Source organism: Aulostomus chinensis, chromosome 16 (assembly GCF_037954235.1).
Source record: "Aulostomus chinensis isolate RoL2024-O1b breed Wild chromosome 16, RoL_Achi_v1.0, whole genome shotgun sequence".
NCBI classification, from domain to species: domain Eukaryota; kingdom Metazoa; phylum Chordata; class Actinopteri; order Syngnathiformes; family Aulostomidae; genus Aulostomus; species Aulostomus chinensis.
Genome location: NC_141335.1, coordinates 11560403 through 11579253, shown reverse-complemented (window position 1 = coordinate 11579253; position 18851 = coordinate 11560403). Strand labels below are relative to the sequence as shown.

General features: G+C 41.7%; 1 protein-coding gene across 2 annotated transcripts in view; it reads left to right on the top strand.

Annotated features, from left to right (window-relative positions):
• The first annotated feature begins 2166 nt into the window (after positions 1–2166).
• ogdhl (oxoglutarate dehydrogenase L) overlaps positions 2167–18851 on the top strand; it is a 19060-nt gene continuing 2375 nt past the window's right edge. Inside the window, exons 1-19 of one of the 2 annotated variants that reach the window (XM_086180298.1) lie at positions 2167–2248; positions 3642–3862; positions 4064–4234; positions 4941–5043; positions 7377–7492; positions 7632–7786; positions 8091–8237; positions 8319–8409; positions 8878–9057; positions 9146–9274; positions 10369–10548; positions 10662–10814; positions 11432–11534; positions 11625–11753; positions 12035–12185; positions 16636–16763; positions 16919–17097; positions 17350–17421; positions 17964–18089. In XM_086180298.1, coding sequence (XP_086036424.1) covers positions 3644–3862; positions 4064–4234; positions 4941–5043; positions 7377–7492; positions 7632–7786; positions 8091–8237; positions 8319–8409; positions 8878–9057; positions 9146–9274; positions 10369–10548; positions 10662–10814; positions 11432–11534; positions 11625–11753; positions 12035–12185; positions 16636–16763; positions 16919–17097; positions 17350–17421; positions 17964–18089 — 2532 coding nt within the window. In that variant the 5' untranslated portion in view covers positions 2167–2248; positions 3642–3643. The other variant, XM_086180299.1, reaches the window with a different exon arrangement.

The window sequence follows — 18851 nt, the reverse complement described above, 5'->3', positions numbered from 1 at the left end:
TTAGACATTATCTGCTTCTCCTGCTTGTTGCACTGAGTTGCCTAAATGAGCCGCGGTGGACCAATGGCTGCCAAGAATCACCTTGATATGAACTTTGTGTAGGTTCTCTCCTGAATTAAATGATTTATTTGGGGTGGAAAGTTTGCGGAAATTGACAACACAATCAACAATGACGATGAGCACACCGTTATGAAATAGTCACTTGTTTACCCCCCCCCTCCCATTTTCCTCTAGACAATAAACATATATCACTGAACAGCTGGTCCACTTTTGTCCTGTATATAGTCATGTAATTATTCTAAACAGGATGTAATTTAACAGCAAGCCCAGAGTGTTACCCAGCGGCACAGCTCTTTTTCAGCGATGAACACTATTAATAAAATGCCAGAAAGCAAATGGTCTTCACTCCATCTTTGTCAGGCAGCAGAGTCACCACAACAAAATGGCATTTCAGTTCATAATTGACTGACCCTGCGTTCTCCGGGTCACCCGGGGAGCTGCAGAAAACACTCTGTTTCTGCAAGAATCACTCACAATTTATTCATTACGGGCTTTTTTGGTGTGGAGACCTTGAATGGCAACAGAGAGAATTATTTTTGATGGGCGTACACAGAATTTTTTTTCATAACTTGTCTATCTTTTTAATTGAAGCGCAATCCTCATTTAACTTAGTTTTTGTTAGCTGTCTTTTAATAGTTATTTCTTTAAAAAGGTTTTTCTTGTGACCAGTTTACAAGTTGTACCGCGTGGGATAAAGAAAAAAAACTAAATTGTGGGACTGAGTAGGTGGCCTCAAAATAGTAGGGTTTTCTTATCTCTTAATGCCCAAACACACACGCACACACACACACACACACACACACACACACACACACACACACACACACACACACACACACACACACACACACACACACACACACACATCTCCATGATCTCTCTGGGGCTCTTTATTTTAGATGACTGCATTTACAGGAGATCACCGGCTGCTCTGAAGAATACAAAGTGTCATGAAAGACTATGATGAATCGAGGAAATGCTGTTATTTTGTAGAAGGATAATCAGTTGAAAAAAAATAATATTCAGACCTACACTTTTCTGTCTGCTGGAGCCTCCTGCACCATGAATGTGTTTGTTATGTTGATTAATACTGGTTCCCTGGTTCCTTCTGTTCCAGCAAGTATGAATGATGGAGATCCAGAAGAAGAGGCTGGAGGGAGGGTCAGTGATTTTATTGTTTGTCCTACTCAAGGTAGAGGCCCATCAATCTGAAACCACTTGCTCAAGTGACTCATGTTCTGCCCTTATAAAAGTTTAATTGGCTTCTTTAATTAATACGCAAGTCTGTTTTATTTGTATAATGCTAAATCACAACTGAAGTTACCTCCTGACACTTCACAAATAGAACAGGCGTAGAATCACGCTCCTTGAATTAATTTAGTTTGATAAAGAGACCCAACAATTTCCCATGAGCAACCACTCTGACAGTGACGGAAAAACAAAACAAAAAAACAAAACACTTTTAAACTAACGGAATTGTTAAGCAAGCTCAGGCTCTTTGTGGGCGGCCATCTGCCTCGAGCGGATGTGATAAGCGAGGTAGAGAGGGAGACATGAGGCCATTTTCAGGCTGCAGGCAAATCAAATTCTTTTCCAGAATCAGATCTTTTTCTGTTTGTGTTATTTGCGAGTGATGAGATCAGATTTGTTGCGTTCAGACATTCGTGTATCCGTAGAAATCTGATCTGAATCAGATTTAAACCACCATCGTATTAATTTTGGATCAGACCTGCAAAAGAAAAAAAAATAAATAAATAAACCTGAGTTCCTGATCATCAAAAATCAATCTGGATTCACCAAAAATCATACATGGACAGTCAGAACAAGGCCTTAGATACAGCAACAAACTGTAGCAGCTTTAACGCTGGAGGTATGAGCAACATTAACGATTATCGTCAACGTACTTTACCATATTCTTCGAATAAAATATTATTCTTAATATAGAACAAAAACTGATACTAATACTCCGTACCATTCCATCACATTAAAAATAATCTGAAGATATAATTTAATGTGATGATGTTTTCCTGCTTGACCCGGTCGTGTGTCACCTCCAGCACCCATGGGTGCAGCAAGATACTAGCTGCGCCACCTGACACCGGGAGGGGGCGTGTCCAACGGGATCGGTGTCACCTGTCCTACTTGCGCCCTTCGGCGATGATAAAGTGTGAGAGCGGTGCAGTCTAAGGTAAATGTCATTTTCTCCGATGTGACCATTTAAACGTCTACTTATTCTTCGATATTGCGCGCTCTTTTTTTTCTCCAACCGTGCTGGCGAGGGGAGATTAGGAGGATTTATGCTGACAGTGAGGGATTAGTGGCGTAGAGAAAGAGTACCGATGACATAAGCAGTGTTTTGGTACTGATGTCGGCGCTGTAGTTCGAAGGAGCCCGTGCAACGTCGTGAGAGCAGGTGAGGAGGATGTGGCGACTGGATCATCGCATACTTGCAGTCCGATGTGCCTTTACGCGCGTCGTGCAGCTGCAGTGACGTTGCACAGGAAGGCGCTGGCTGTTGTCACGAAAGGTTTTAGTTCCATGATGCTGTCCTTCAGAACCACAACCCATCGAAAACCGTGGGGTATACGCGTTGACAACGAGCCTGTGAGCAGTAACTACTTCTTCATGTGTTCTACAGTACAATGCAGTAAAAATAGTGTTTACTTGCTGTTTGTTGGGCACCTAGAGGATGATGCTGTATAATACACCGGCCCACCGGAGGATTATAATGCTCAGATTTTATTGCAACTCTTTAAAAGAACTAAAATGCCTTTTTTGGAGGATGTCACTGGTGTTTCTGTCTATACTGCTGGGTGATCCTAATATAATCAACAGCAACACAAGTAATTACATCCCCAAAATTAACCATTAAAATTCTATTGTGGAATTGTTTTATACAGTATTAACTTTAAATATCTATGTACCTCATGAATTACTTTGTTAATGAATCATTTATCAATAAAATGTGAGGCTTTTGGATGTGCTGGGCCTGAGAAATTTTGACTTGAGAAAGTGGAGTATTCAAAGGTGTAATTAACATTAAAGTGACGTTTCACTCAATTTTTTTATTTATTCATTTTTTGCTTTTCAAGTACAGGTTCTCTCCTCTTACGTGTCCTCTTTTTGACTCCAGAATGCAGAAAGAGCCAGTCACGTATATTTAGCTTAAAGCTGCCAATAATAGCAAACTCTCAGGAACATTGGTTTAAGCCACGTTTCCCTGATCCAGGTGTATCCTCAGTGATGGAGGAGTGAGAAACAACGTAGTGAGCTCGAGACGCCTCTTTGTGAGTACAAAGAGTACAAAGTGCTGCAAAATACACTCTTTTGGTTGAAGTATGGCGTCAGTGATGGCTGCCTTCAGGTTAGGTGAGCGAGACTCAATTGTGGGTGCTCGTGTACTGAGGGTCACTGGGACAATCAGTGGATTAGAGCCATCCTTCCTCTATCGTTACACCTGTGCTTTTCCTCCTTTGACAAGACAAATTGTTTTCTGTGAAAAGGGCCTATCGTCAACCAGAAGTCAGCGTTTTCATGGTGGTGAGTCATAGGGTTATCATGACTTCTCTCTGCTTCCTCAGCCATGAGTCAGTTTCGTGCGTTAGCAGGCGTGCTGAGGGGTGGTCGGGTCGGAAGGAGTCAGTGGTTGCGAGGGTGTGGAGGGAACCCAGCATGGTGCTGGCTTGACCCCCGGAGAGGCTGCTCCTCTGGAGCTGCGCCTGTACAAGTAGGGACCGGTAGCTCCAGCTACGTGGAGGAGATGTACTTCGCTTGGCTGGAGGACCATAAAAATGTTCACGAGGTAACATGTTTTTCTACATCAGTTTTGTTCTAAATATCCAGGAGCACTTCGGCATATTTGATCAAAGGGTGCTCAGAAAACTGACATCTGACATTTCCACTGGTGAACTTTTTAATTAGCCAGTGCCCTGCAGGAATATTTTTGTGCCATGTTTATGATGAACAGGTTTGTCTCCTGGTTCTGTCATTTCCTGTGTTCTAGTCTTGGGACGTATTCTTCCGTAACATCCAGGCCTCCAGTCCGTCTGGTGAGGCAGGCGAGAGACGCCCTTCTGCTCTGCTCCAGGGCCGGGCGCTGTCCCACTCCTCAGACATAGCACAGAAAGTAGTGGAAGACCACCTGGCTGTACACACACTCATTAGAGCCTACCAGGTACAACACACTCACCCTGGCCAGCTGTGACACACACACACACAGACACACACACACAGACACACACACACACCACTGATTTATAACAAGAATTTATTATATTTATAAGATTGATTGTGCATCTTGTGGGCTTCTGTGTCTGTGTGCAGAATTAAGATGTCGTCAAACTCGAGCCTATTTGTATCACCGATGTGTCAGTAAAAAAATGCATCAATGAAAACTGACTAGCATGAAGAGATGCAGCTGGCGATGACGGGCATTTTAATTTGTGTCGCTGTATTAAAAGGAATATGCAAGTTGTTTGTCGCTGCACGAGGTTATGCAAATTGCGAGATTATCTCTAACCTACTTACCCTGGCTGCTTTTTGAAAATGGAAATATCAAAGAGACTACTTAAACAAAACAGGTGGTAGCATTTCCTCTCGCCCTCAAATTAATTTGAAGAACTATCGGAGGGATTTATTAATTCTGTCTTTTGGCAAAGGCATTTATTCCCAGCTTATTGCAACCCTGGTGGAAATGTGTAGACTTAAAAGCACTCCCAGGGGGCTCTTTTCTCAGAGGTTGACCTGTAACCAGCTATTTATACTCGGCGTCATGATGGCAACCGCTTGGCAAATTTCCCTTTATTTTCTTCCACTTCTCTCTGTCTCTCTATCTCTTCCTCTGGTCGTCCTCCACATCTGCATCCAACTCCCCCGTGTAGATCCGTGGTCACCATGTTGCCCAGTTAGACCCACTGGGCATCCTGGAAGCTGACCTGGACTCCTTTGTTCCTTCCGATCTGATCACCACCATCGATAAATTAGGTGAGACTCACACACTCCAGGGGAAGATTTAAGTCATGTTTGATCATCATCTTAGATTTTTTTTTTATAGGTGTTTTCATTACCATAGGCATCTGAAGTCCTGGGTCAGTAACAATGGGAGAATCGGTCATTTCATTCCTTCAGTAAAACACCAAACTTGTTGGAGAGGTGCAGAACGAGTCAAGAAAGACCCATTAAATGTTGATGTGGATTTTTGTAAAATAAAAAAAAAAAACTTTTTTAATATTGGGATTGCGCTGAGAAAAAAGTGACATCTACGTCTACCTCTGAATTAACACATTTTTTAAATTAGCAAGAGATTTGAAGCTTTATATTAAAAAGGTCCGTTTAAATCCTTTGGGGTTGGAGGTTGAAACGAGATTTCTTCAAAAAAAAAAAAAAACAAGGTAAGAAGGTCACATTTATTCTTGAAACAGCAGCTTCTAATTATACATTTTCTGGTTCAGACTTTGTACTGAGAAGGTAAAGAGATCTTCTTAATACCTCCTCTTCCAAGTAAAAACAGAAGCATTAACCCATAGGCATTATATATGCTGATGAGATTCCCTTTATAGAAGTTTTTCCTTCTAATTATTGCAGGATCCAGGTCGTGCTTAAGGATTCTGCATATTTTTCCCGTTGGCCTTGGAGGCATAATTTGCCTTATATTGAAATGATCCGATTTATATTTTTTTCTGCAATTTGGTAAAAATGAAGGTTTCTACAGTTAAAAAACAACAACAACAACCTCAACAACAACAAAAAACTTGCACTGTACATGCATGCACTTTTATTCCAGGGTTGGATAACTCATCATCAGACTCAGACTCTGTGATTCCCTGCCTCGGCTGGTATCGTTAGTATCCATCCTCGCTCTCGTCATTCTCCGTTTCTTTCAGTGTTCGGAAGTTTTAAAGGGACGGGGCAGCCACAGAGGAGGGAGAGCGGATCTGTTTTGTGCAGTTATCAGTGATCAGTGTGTGTCAGGACATAGCGTTGCATTATGTATTGTCACCAGGCCTATAGCTCCTTAATGAAAACTAATGAGAGCCTCTGCAGCCCCTTATTTGGTCAGCTGATAACGCACGAGTCTATTCTTGGCCCCTGTTGCCTTTGCTGTGTTCTTAATATGATTTGCACCTGTCTCCTCTTATGTTGCCTGTGATCTTGAGCTTGAGCAGCTCTCTCAGGTGGGCTTTGTCGGGGCGGCTGATGCTCACGATGCCATCTTGGTCCTGCGTGCCCTATAAAATCCTGCATCAGTTTGTATTTTCAAACCAAATTTAAACTTTCTGATTTTTACATTACATGCGTCTATAAAAAAACAAACAAACAACCTGGCCTCACTGCAGATTTACAGGAAAAGTTTCAAGTCTCATATATGTATAAAAAGTCAAATTTGATTCGAGCACCCTTTAACTACAAAAAATAACTTCATTTCGCCGCTATTTTCACAAACATTATTAAGAGGCTCTGCGGTTCAGGAGGTAGAGTGAGTTAGTTTCTCAGCCGCAGCGGTGTTATTGTTGTCTTAGCTCCGCAGGTCTACAGAAGCGCTTTATATGTATAAAGGTGGAGTTTGAGTGGAGCCCCTTTTATCTAAAAAATGCTAGAAAATACTGAAACCCCACCACCACCGATTTCCTCCTCTAATTGTTTGTTTTGTCCGACCAGCTGTTTAAATATAGTTTGCAATCTTACAAAACAGAACAAATCAGCAAATTCTCACTTTTGAGAAGATGAACTTGTGACAGAAAAATAAACGTCACACTCAATCCTCGTTACGCCGACTGCAGCCGGGTGAATCCCTGCGCATACGTGTGAGGTGGTCGAGCTGTAGTTACAGCGTCAAAACACCAATTAGCAGCGGGGTTTCTATGCTGCTGTGGTCGTTTCTTGGTGCATTTATAATCGTGGCGTCTGAAACGGAAACAAATGTGGCGCCTGCTAGTCTCAAAAGAGGAACAAATATTCACATTTCTGTGGTCAAGCAACAACTTAACACTGCTGTAAACATCATTTAACTCATCATCAATTTGTCTTTTTAAAATTTTCACACTGATTTCTGATCTCCTTCTGCTGTGTCCACATGATACCAAAGAAAGCAGAATAACTTATCCAGGATGTTATATAAACATAGAAGAAGTGAGGTCTTTCGTTGTAAATGTTTTTGTCCTTTAAAAAAGGAATTCATTTGGTTTGACTATTTGGGTTTTGACAGTTGGAGTGTATTAGAAATTTGCCCCCTGCAAATTTAATACCCTCTAAAGTGCAGTCTTAATTGAAATGTTTAATTGTGACTAATCATTTATTTTGGACGGGGGAATTTTAAGGTCTCTATGGTCTCGATGAGTCTGACTTGGATCGGAGCTTTCAGCTACCCTCCACCACCTTCATCGGAGGAGATCAGACCACTCTTCCTCTGAGAGAGGTCATACGCAGATTGGAGGTATGTGTGTGTGTGTGTGTGTGTGTGTGTGTGTGTGTGTGTGTGTGTGTGTGTGTGTGTGTGTGTGTGTGTGTGTGTAGTGATGCAAAGAAGCTTTTACCCTCCACAATCCTATTCTTCTTCATGTCTCCTCACTCAGACATCTTATTGCGGTCACATTGGAATCGAGTTCATGTTCATTAACAACGTGGATCAGTGTCAGTGGATACGCCAGAAATTTGAGACTCCGGGAATCATGCAGTTCAGTAAAGCTGAGAAGAGGACGTTGCTGGCCCGCCTGATCAGATCTACACGGTACACGATAAATAACGATCTGTACACATTCATGATTGAAGATTCAGTGACTCACATTGACGTAAGTGGTGCCTGTTCTTCCTGTGAGCTCATTTTCATCTTTGATAAACGATTGCAGCTTCATGACAGCGGTCTTTATTGTCAGTGTTACCTGTGACTTATCACCCCCCCCCCCCACCACCACCACCACCATCACACTGAAATACATTAGCGTAAGGCTTTGTGGTCACTACAGCGTTATCATTTCTGTGAAGCTGCCTGTTTGTAGCACACATCATCCACAATGTTGTAAACTACATTGTAGGTTCGAGGACTTCCTGGCCAGAAAGTGGTCATCAGAGAAACGTTTTGGTCTGGAAGGCTGTGAAGTTCTGATTCCTGCTCTAAAAACCATCATCGATAGCTCAAGTGCCGCGGGTATTGAGAGTGTGATCATGGGGATGCCACATAGGTAATGTGTACTCTGTCACCTATCTGTTTCATCCATGCTGTCCACTGAATTTAATATAAATTTTACAAACTGTGCATCCAGGGGTCGACTAAATGTCTTGGCCAATGTGATCCGTAAGGACCTGGATCAGATCTTCTGTCAGTTTGACCCTAAATTAGAAGCTGCTGACGAGGTGAGAAAACTCGCTACATGATCTTGTCTTAAACACGGTCGGTCTTTGTTACCGCCACTGTTTAGAATGGACTTAACGTAGGTCGCAATCGGCAAACGAAATCCCGGTCCTAAGAGGCGCACGTCTGTTTGACCACTCACACGACTACAGCTGTCACCTAGCAATGAAGAGAGCTGTAGAGGCAGTACAAGGAAGCGCCTAATGTCAACCTGTCAGACATCCAGTAGTAACTGATTAGAGTTCTGACAGTATAAGAACAAAGTGACAACCCTTATTTTCAAATGGGACAATTTGTTTAAAAAAAAAAAGAGACCTACTTCAAAATGTTTTTTACACCTCAAAATTAAATTGGAAAGAAAAATCCCTTGTTTCCCTCCCTTTAAGAGTCACTGTACTTGATAAAAGCAATAATCTTCTCTGAGATTGTTGTGGCACTGTGGTGCATCATGAGCATTTCTGTACTTGTAGGGTTCGGGGGATGTCAAATACCACCTTGGTATGTACCACGAGAGAATCAACCGCGGGACAGATAAGAACATTACACTGTCCCTCATGGCTAACCCATCCCACCTTGAGGCGGTGGATCCAGTGGTCCAGGGTAAGGCCAAAGCGGAGCAGTTCTACAGGGGAGACACTCAAGGCAAAAAGGTAACAAGGCTTGCTTTGGCTACGGCGACATGACGAGACAAGCGTGTTGTTGTAGATGTGGAGTAGAGCCAGTGATGTATGTCTCTAGGTGATGTCCATCCTGATGCACGGCGACGCTGCTTTTGCCGGACAAGGAGTTGTGTACGAGACCTTCCACCTCAGTGAGCTCCCCTCTTACACCACACATGGTACGATCCATGTGGTGGTCAACAATCAGGTATCAAGCTATAGGTTAGATAGGACTTGTTGGTATTGCCAGTAGTAGTTTTTCATTCATTCATTTTATTTTTATTTCTGTGTCGTGCGGGCTTGGCTCATCACACATGGGATTACAAGACATCATCACTATGCAGATCATATCACCTTTAGTTTTATAAATATCAGCAGTTAGGGAAAAGAAAACGTTTGAAAATTCGAAACTAAAAGAAATAATTAAATTTGCGGAGCTACACAGCTTGTTTTCTAATTTCCCGTGGAGCTTAGCTTATTGTTTCAAATGTGAATAACCAATTTCATCTTTGTGCATCGTCCATGTGTACAAAATCAAGAATTTTTTTCTATTACTAGATAACATTCTGCCCTATTCCACATCAAAAAGGACGGTAACAAATTCAGTAAAATTCATTTTCCACATCATTCGAAGAGCACAAACGACAGATTCACATTTCTTATACCAAATACTCTGGTGTCAACCACCAGTGGGAAAAAAGACAGATCCCAACGGAGCTCACAGGGATCCTTTTTTTTTCAGTTAGAATACGTAAAAGATCATTCCCAGCACCATATTTGAATCCTATCATCCGAAATATCCACAGTTTTGGTTTAGTCCAGATATCACTCGTCCATTGCAACTGGGTCAGCAAAAAATCTCTGAACATAGGAATGTTGATATTTGTCATGATTAAGAAACATTTAGTCAGTCACATAGTTACAAAAGAATGCATACACATCTCTTGGAAGGGGCCTCCTCATTGTCTGTCCCATATTTGGTTTGCTGCCTCTCAACATCTTAAAAAAAATCAGTTGCGGTTGTAAGCTAGAGATTTGGAGGCATCTCTCAGACGAATCACTGTCTCATTTGATTATCGACTAAGCGGTTAGCATCACCATGGCAACCTCAAAGTGCAGTTGCACCCACCTAGCTGATTCAGATCAGCTGATTAGCCTGCTTCTTTGAGGACTGTGGTGTTGACTATCATTCTGATCAAAGTGAATTATTTTGCTCGTCGTAACTGTCTCGTGACAATTTGATAACGTTACAACTAACTGAATACCAAACCACCAGTTTTCACGCGTGATTGTTGGTGACAGATTGGCTTCACCACCGACCCCCGGGTGGCCCGCTCCTCTCCCTACCCCACCGATGTGGCTCGAGTTGTCAACGCACCGATCTTCCACGTAAATTCCGACGACCCCGAGGCTGTCATTTACGTGTGTCAGGTGGCTGCAGACTGGAGGAACACCTTCAACAAAGATGTCGTCATTGACCTGGTAGGTCGTCGCTAAGCCTTAATGCATTTACACAATTACAAGAACACACACACACACACACACACACACATACATACACACAGATTTATAACAGGAATGTGTGTATTTTACAGGTCAGTTACAGGCGGTTTGGCCATAATGAAATGGATGAGCCCATGTTCACCCAGCCGCTGATGTACAAACGCGTCCGCCAGCAGGAGCACGTGCTGAAGAAGTACTCTGACAAGCTGATTGCAGAGGGAGCGGTGACGCTGCAGGAATTTGAGGTTTGTGATGTAACACTTCTTGCTCTCATTGATATAAAATATAAGGGTGTTTTGCAACTGTATACTGTTTGATTTTGTATCACCCTCTGCTGGACTATTCGCATTAAATCATGCTTAGATATTGCTGTAGCCTTCAAATAAATGTGTTGCTCACACTGCTGTTTTTGAGTTTCAATTTACTATTGCAGTTTAATCACCTCGCCTTACTATCCCTCACGCACACAATATATGTATTGGCTTGTGTAGTTTAAGTACGCCTCAGATTCTGGCGACATTCAATGGAATCGCTCATCCGAAAAAGCAACTTTGATCGTAATATCCATTCCAGATGTCAGAGAAATGCTGCTGTACCTCTACTGTGCGCTAGCACTTGACGTTTGATGGACATTGTTTTCATTTGTGTGGCTTATTTGGACCCTTGCAAGCAGCTCATTTATAATAAAGCGAGGCAGTGCCATTACTACTGGCGGAGACTCTTTCCTTTCTCTAATACTCTCTCTCTCTATTTCCTTTAACTTGTCTCTGCGTCGCTTTTTGTTGGGAAGCTTTATTGCCTTAGTTCAAGCAAAATGCTCAATAGTGCACCTTTGTCATTGTTGACTAATATGTGTTTGCAGGAAGAAGTTGCCAAATATGACAAGATATGTGAGGAGGCCTACACCAGCTCCAAGGATGAAAAGATCTTACACAATCGACACTGGCTGGACTCCCCCTGGCCAGGCGAGCAGTTTTAACCCCTTAGTTATAAAAGGAAGTTATTACTTACCGTTTTTTTTCGGTTGGTCTGATCATGGCCGTCTCTGCCTGCAGATTTCTTCACAGCTGATGGAGAACCTAAGAGCATGAGCTGTCTCCCCACCGGGCTGGATGAGGAGGTTCTCCAGCACATTGGCCAGACAGCCAGCTCAGTCCCTCTGGAGGATTTTAAGATTCACCCGGGTGAGTGAGAGGGAGGGAGGGAGACCCACCAGACGGTCGCGGTTTTGCTTGTGATCTAGAATTAAAAGGGTTATGTTATCATCGAAACGTACACAAAAGAAACATCTCAGTGTCAAAGAGCAGTAAAACACGTCATTTTTTCCTCACAGGGTTGAGAAAAAATGCTGTTAAGCTTTTAAACACACCCTTTTTTGGTAGTATTTTTTCATGCAATATATTTAAGCATTTTAGTCTCTCCCTCCTTCATCATCAGCCAACATCCATGTGTGCGTCTTTACCAGGTGTGTCTCGTATCCTGCGTGGTCGAGCTGACTTGGTGAAGAATCGGCAGATGGACTGGGCTTTAGGGGAGTACATGGCCTTCGGTTCTCTTCTCAAAGATGGAATCCACATACGTCTCAGTGGACAGGATGTTGAACGGGGAACCTTCAGGTGAGTGCATGTCAACGCGATTCTCCAAACTCAACTCCGTCACGATGATTTTAAAATGACCCGAATAATTGTATTACCACACAGGACCAAAACCACACATCACTGTCAAAGCCAGCAATTTAGATTTTACCTTGTATTAACTGCAATAAACAGAGCAAAACTAACGTGGCCGTAAAGAGAAGACTGCTGATTGGACAAATCATTGTCAGTTCTTTCAGATTTAATCAGCCACAGTAAGTTTGACCTCAACTCTTCAGTTTCAACTTTTTGTGAGTTTTGTTCATTCAGGCTACGAACTTCAATTACAATGTAGCTTTTATCATTTTCATTTTTTATGTACTCACCTACAAAAGCTCTTAATTATGTATCAAGACACAAATAATAAGAATGAGACTGGAAATGAAATCCTGCTGTCATTGTGTGTGTGTTTTTTTTAAACATGTATCGCTTTGATGGTTCAAAGTCTGTGTGTACTGTCGAGGGAGTTTTATCTATCAAGCATCAAATAACAGCAAAAGTTACCTCTTGACACTCTGCAAGCAGAGTAAGCCTAGAACCACATTCTTCAAATTAATTTTAGGCAGTGGTACTGTAGGTATCAATCTAGACTGCTGTCTCAAATATGGATAAAAGAATTCACATCAGTTGAAAAGTGTTCAAATATTTAATTATAATTTAATTATAATGCATGAAAGAGTTAAAATGGTTGTCAAAAAGCAGCTAGAACCAGCAGAATGTGACATGGATTGAACAGGGAAGGCAAAACCACCCAGGAAGGAGGATTGATCATGTAACAGAGATTTGTCCTACGCTTCCAGTCTAGAACTAATATCTGGTACTGGTTTGGAGTACCTAGGTCACATGATGTAGAAGCTATTTAAACAATAACTTCAAAATTGGTTAATAAGTTAGCTGTTGTGTTTGTTGACTCTGGGGGGGAAAATCAACTGAAATATGAGAAGCACTCGTTCAAAACACTTCACACTCTGAATTAAACTTCCACGGGTTCCCACCAGTTCACCCGCCCAGTGTGATGTGTCTTGGATGAATGGTTCTCAAGAAAAGCAAAGACACACACACACACACACGCACACGCACACACACACACACACACACACACACACACACACACACACACACACACTCACACAGACAGTTTGACGCTTTCATCTGCGCTCAAGTGTTTTAAACTTATTGATTCATCCCATCTAGATTTTATAGCCTGGAAGTCCTTGAGGAGTCGTCGCCTTCACTTAGAGAATGAGATCACACACAAGCTTGATCCGTCCTTAGAATATCAGAGGGCTGAGGACATTAGCAGCTAAAAACTGCAGTGTATCACGGTGATCACCATGATTAAGTCTGGACCTCTGGATCGTCACTTTTTTTCCCATTTTTCGATCTCCGCCTACAGGAGGAGCTCATGTGAATGTGCCGCTGGGTTAACAGGATATCTCACAAACAACCGACAGATTTTGATGAAAATTGGTGATAAGATAAGTGTTGAGGATGAAATTGTGGATTCTGAAGACTCTTCTAGGTCATTGGCTGGATTAGCAGTATTTTTCTTGACGTGCCATTGACAGATTTCCTTCAGTTTCCCCGAGTCCGTGTTAAATGATAGAAAGAAAAACATTTGAGCTTTCAGAAAACTCCTGTGTCTGGGCTTTTTTTGTTGTTTTTTTTTTTACTGGGATCTGTGCCTTTCTAATACTTCGTCACTTAAAATTATAAGAATGAAATGTCCCAAATATTACAGGTTTCAGTAAAACCCATTAAGGAAGGAAGGAAGGAAATTTTATTTATACAGCAGCTATCACAGATATAAAATCATAACGTGCTTTACCTTAAAAGACAAACACACAATGAAAAGTGCAGAATAGCTCAAGAGCACCACAATTACAGCCTCAAAAACCACCACAAAATTGTGAGTGTGTGTGTGTGTGTGTGTGTGTGTGTGTGTGTGTGTGATGGTGGGTGTCAATTGCAGGATGTTTGTATTATACTGTACTCAGTAGGAATTCTGTCAGTATTTTCATAGTGTAAATGGTTTTGTTTGTTGGGAAGATATATTATGACCAGATTATGATATTATTTCATATTCTGTATCCGTCTATAATTTTCTGTGATTTTTTCATTGTGTGGTGTCGTAGCCCTGAATTTAAATGCCCCCAAATCTACTAATTTGGACATTTGCTCAGTTTGTCAGGGTCGGAATGCCTGGCTATAGATAAAAGGTAAAGAAGACGCTGGTAAAGATGGTGGATTAAGTAATTGGTGGAGTGGGGCGTGTGGTGCAGGGAGCCTGACAGATAGAAGACGTCAGCGTTGTCTCCTGGGAACTGTGAAGCCCACATGGTGTTGTCATGCTATGGAGGGTAACAAGTGACACATGAACAAAACCAGTTCCCCTTTTTGCTGCGCCTGTCTCATCTGTCCCCTATCAGTTCTCCCCCGGCCCATCTTCACTGACATCCCCCCACCCCAGCTCGCAGCATCATACATCACACTAACTAACCAGAGGCTTCTGGGCTTTTTTCTTTTGCCTCACATTTACCACTGACATCTATTCCTCGGCGTGTGTACTGTCCTCCGTGACCCCTCATCTTTCCGTCACCTGTTGTGTATTTAAATCCTCTTAATATGTCAGGTGAGAGGCCACACTTGATCCCGCTGCTTGAACCTTTCCCTCTGCTTCTGCTATACTTTACCTCTCGCTACCCTTTTACTGCTTTTCTCCCACCTCCCAATTTTTTTCATCGCTGTTTTCCTTCGTCGTGGTTCTCAGGAGCTGAGCATATTGGCACGTTACAGCTGAGTAGGCCTGCTCGTGGTGTCTGCAGTGTACGTTTCAGCGGGGACTAATGGATTCATTCATCGTGTTTCGGTGGGTTGCATGCGCCACGCAATGCGCCCCTTTCCCTGACTAATGGGGCCCCCAGGCAGAGGATATATACTGTATGTGTGTGTGTGTGTGTGTGTGTATATAGTGAGCATGTGAAAAAAAGAAAGAGGTGAGCACACAGTTTATGAAGCAATCCCAGAGAAACATCTCCTTCTTGTGAGGCTTTCCTGAGTTGTTTGCAAGAAAAATGAGAAAATGAAAAATGCCTTCATGTGTTTAGAAAAAGTTTATATCCTGCTAATGTATAGCAAGGATCAATCAAAACAATTCTGTAGTATATGACCTTGTTAGTCCATAATTATGGGTAATTATATCCAAATGAATGAACTCAGGATGATCCTGTCTCTCAGGGGGTGATGTATCACATTCAGGATAATAATCTGTAGGTTTTGGTGATTTCCTGCGGTTCCTCCTCGTGACCATTACGTAACCTTTACCTCTCTTTGAGTGTGTGTTTGGGTGTATGTGTGTGTAGATGTCATTATAGTGATGTTAAAAGGCTTTAAGTGGTTGTCTGATTCGGTTTGGGAGGCTGCTTGCTACAGCGGGAGTGAGTGGACTGGCAGAGCTTGTTAACACTGGGCTCCTCACTCCCATCACCTCTCGTTGGTCTTCATACTGATTGAAGACGAGGAAATAGCAGGGTTGCTCTCTACGAAGTGGGCTGGAACACGGGTTGGAGCTTGTGTGTGCGTCTCAGACCGCTGGGCTGGAACGCTCCGGTGGCAATTTTGCATTTTGTATTTGTTCTAGTGGTCAAATATTTGTAATTAATTTGAAATAATCAACTGTATGTGTGAGTAATCAACTATCATTTGTGTCATTTGCACATAAGAGCAAATTATTTTGATGAACTCCCATAATTCGCTTTTGATTTAGCATCCATTTTTTTTAAACCCTCTTAAAGTTACACTCTTAATTCAGAATAATCTGAACTTTTCTGTAGTCTCTTCTTTCCTTCTACATGCAGTTTATTTATTTGTCTAAAGCTTCACACTATCACCTAAAACACACAAACACATGTATTTTAAACTCTTGAGAATCAACCATTGCAACTCTGTGGGGACTGATTTGTATCTGTCTTCACCCTCTGCCATCCTTCCATCTTGGAGACTCAAGCTTGCATGTCTGTACCCGCGCCCCCCCGCAGCAGACAAGTTGCTGGTATCCCATTGAGATGGTAGACACAGCGCTTGACAACGCTACTCACTTTTGGTCTCATATAGTAGCCTATATACTCTTTAGTTAATGGAAAAAAGGTCTCTGCAAGAAAATCTATTTAAAAAAAAGAAAAGAAAATGGTGACAAAGAGGACTAGATGTGCCAAGTCTTCCATTTGGGTATTGTAGTCGACATATAGGGAAGCAGAACTTAATGGTGGGTTTTAATCAACCATTCATGGGTGGATTTTGGCTTCCCACCAATGCACTGCAGATTTATTTTATTTTTCAGTGTGAAGTTATTGTTACTCTTGGTCAACAGCAGGAGTTTGATACGTTCTCAGAGAAACTGTGTTATCGCTGACTGTCTTTGATTGTTTTACAGTCACCGTCATCATATTCTTCATGACCAAGAGGTGGATAAACGTATGTGTGTTCCCATGAACCACCTGTGGCCCAACCAGGCGTCTTACACCGTCTGTAACAGCTCTCTATCAGAGTACGGCGTTCTAGGTAAAGTCACTGTAGTTGCTGTAGTCTTAGTGTGTGTTTATATGTGTGTGTGTGTGTGTGTGTGTGTGTGTGTGTGTGTGTGTGTGTGTGTGTGCGTGCGTGTGTGTGTGCGCGCGCGTGTGTGTCTCAGTCTTAACGACTGCTATGACCATCAGGTTTTGAGCTTGGCTTCGCCATGGCCAGTCCAAACGCTCTGATCCTGTGGGAGGCCCAGTTTGGAGACTTCCACAACACCGCCCAGTGCATCATTGACCAGTTCATCAGCTCGGGCCAGGCCAAGTGGGTCCGAAACAACGGCATCATTCTACTGCTGCCACATGGGATGGAGGGAATGGTGAGGATGTGAGAAAATACATAGTATAGTATATACAAATATATAGGATAGTTTTCATTGATATACATGTTTTTTTTATATTTCACATTCAACGAGTAGTCTGTGAATTTTACATGATCGCAAGACAAAATTTATAAATTTCTCTGTAATCAGTTTAAGTAACATTTCCAGATGGTGGCAGAGTTTATTGAAATACATTTTTATTGGAATTCCTCTTTCAGTTTTTCATTGTCTTATTTTTTGTCTCCCCAGGGTCCAGAACATTCATCAGCTCGACCTGAACGCTTTCTGCAAATGAGCAAAGACGACCCCGATCACTTTCCCGTAAGTCCACTGGAATGCTTTAAGGTTTAGCGACCCTTTTATCTGATGAATATAGAGATACACTGTGTACTTGGCACACAGTTGCAACTGGACGATTGTCACTGTAAAAAGTAACAAGAAAAAAATATAAATGTGCAGCACTTCAATTCATAACTTCATGCTTTATTGGTTCTCCTAATGTCGTGACCACTTAAGTGACGGCTAAGTGATAAATGCTAATTCTGTAAAGCTCAGAACTCTTCATTACGACCTCCAAAACGCTGATATTCAGCAGTTACTCAGGTCCCAGGGGTGAGCTGTCGTGAGGGAACACTCACGGCGGGCTGCATCAGCAGAAGGCTGCCAGATTCATCTCCAAATGGGATATCGATCAAACTATTAGTGGGAGCATACAAAGGGATTAGCATTATCTGTACCTTGCTAGCGTGTGTGTGTGTGTATATGTGTGTGAGAGACTGTCATTTTGTTTGCATAAAGTTGATTATATACTTTCGTGATCAATAATCTTTCTTATTTTCTTGGGGATTTGCTGTTAATTGAAGGAATTCAGTGGAGATTTTGAAGTCCACCAGCTGCACGAGTGTAACTGGATCGTGGTCAACTGCTCCACGCCTGCTAACTACTGTCACGTTCTCCGACGGCAGATTCTGCTGCCATTCAGGAAACCGGTACAGCAGAACACTGTCTTCATTATATTTGATCTGCCATTGGTTCTTAGCTTTAGTTTGTGCTTGTCATGTAATACACAGTTGTGTGATTTAAAAAAAAAAAAAATCCATTATTAGTCTCACAATGAGGACATTTCTGGTGCAAATGGCAGCAAAAGGAAATCAGAAAGAGCATAAAAAAATGTAATAAATAATTAAGTAAACATGAAATACAAAGGAAGGAAAGAAATTTAAAAGTACAAGAAAACATAGACATGAGAAAATATTTAAAAAATAATAATGTACAGAGGACATAGAAAAGACGAACACCTTTGCAATAAGTACATTACATTTGTATTATAGTGAGAGGATTTTGCAGTTGAAATCATCAGTTTCCTACAAATTCCTAATAATATTAACTGTTTAGAAGACATTTTATGGTATTAGTTCATAAGTATTTATGTTTAACATTGGTCAGTTGAATTTTGTTGGGTCATAACTAACCTGTCAAATCAGATTACATGTGAGGGACTTAAAATTACTGTAATTATTAACATGTAAAATAGAAATATTAATCCTATTACTGTAATGCAGTTTACTACGGTATTATACGACAAAAAGTGTTTCACAATCCTACATAATGTATTTCTAACACTGAACTCAAACACAGTTGTTACTGTATATTCATAATTAGTACTTAGAAGTCCTGAAGTAGCTCTGTTATGGGTCTAAAGTTTTGCACAGCTCTCTTCTCAGTTTCTAGCCACAGCGGATGTCTTAACT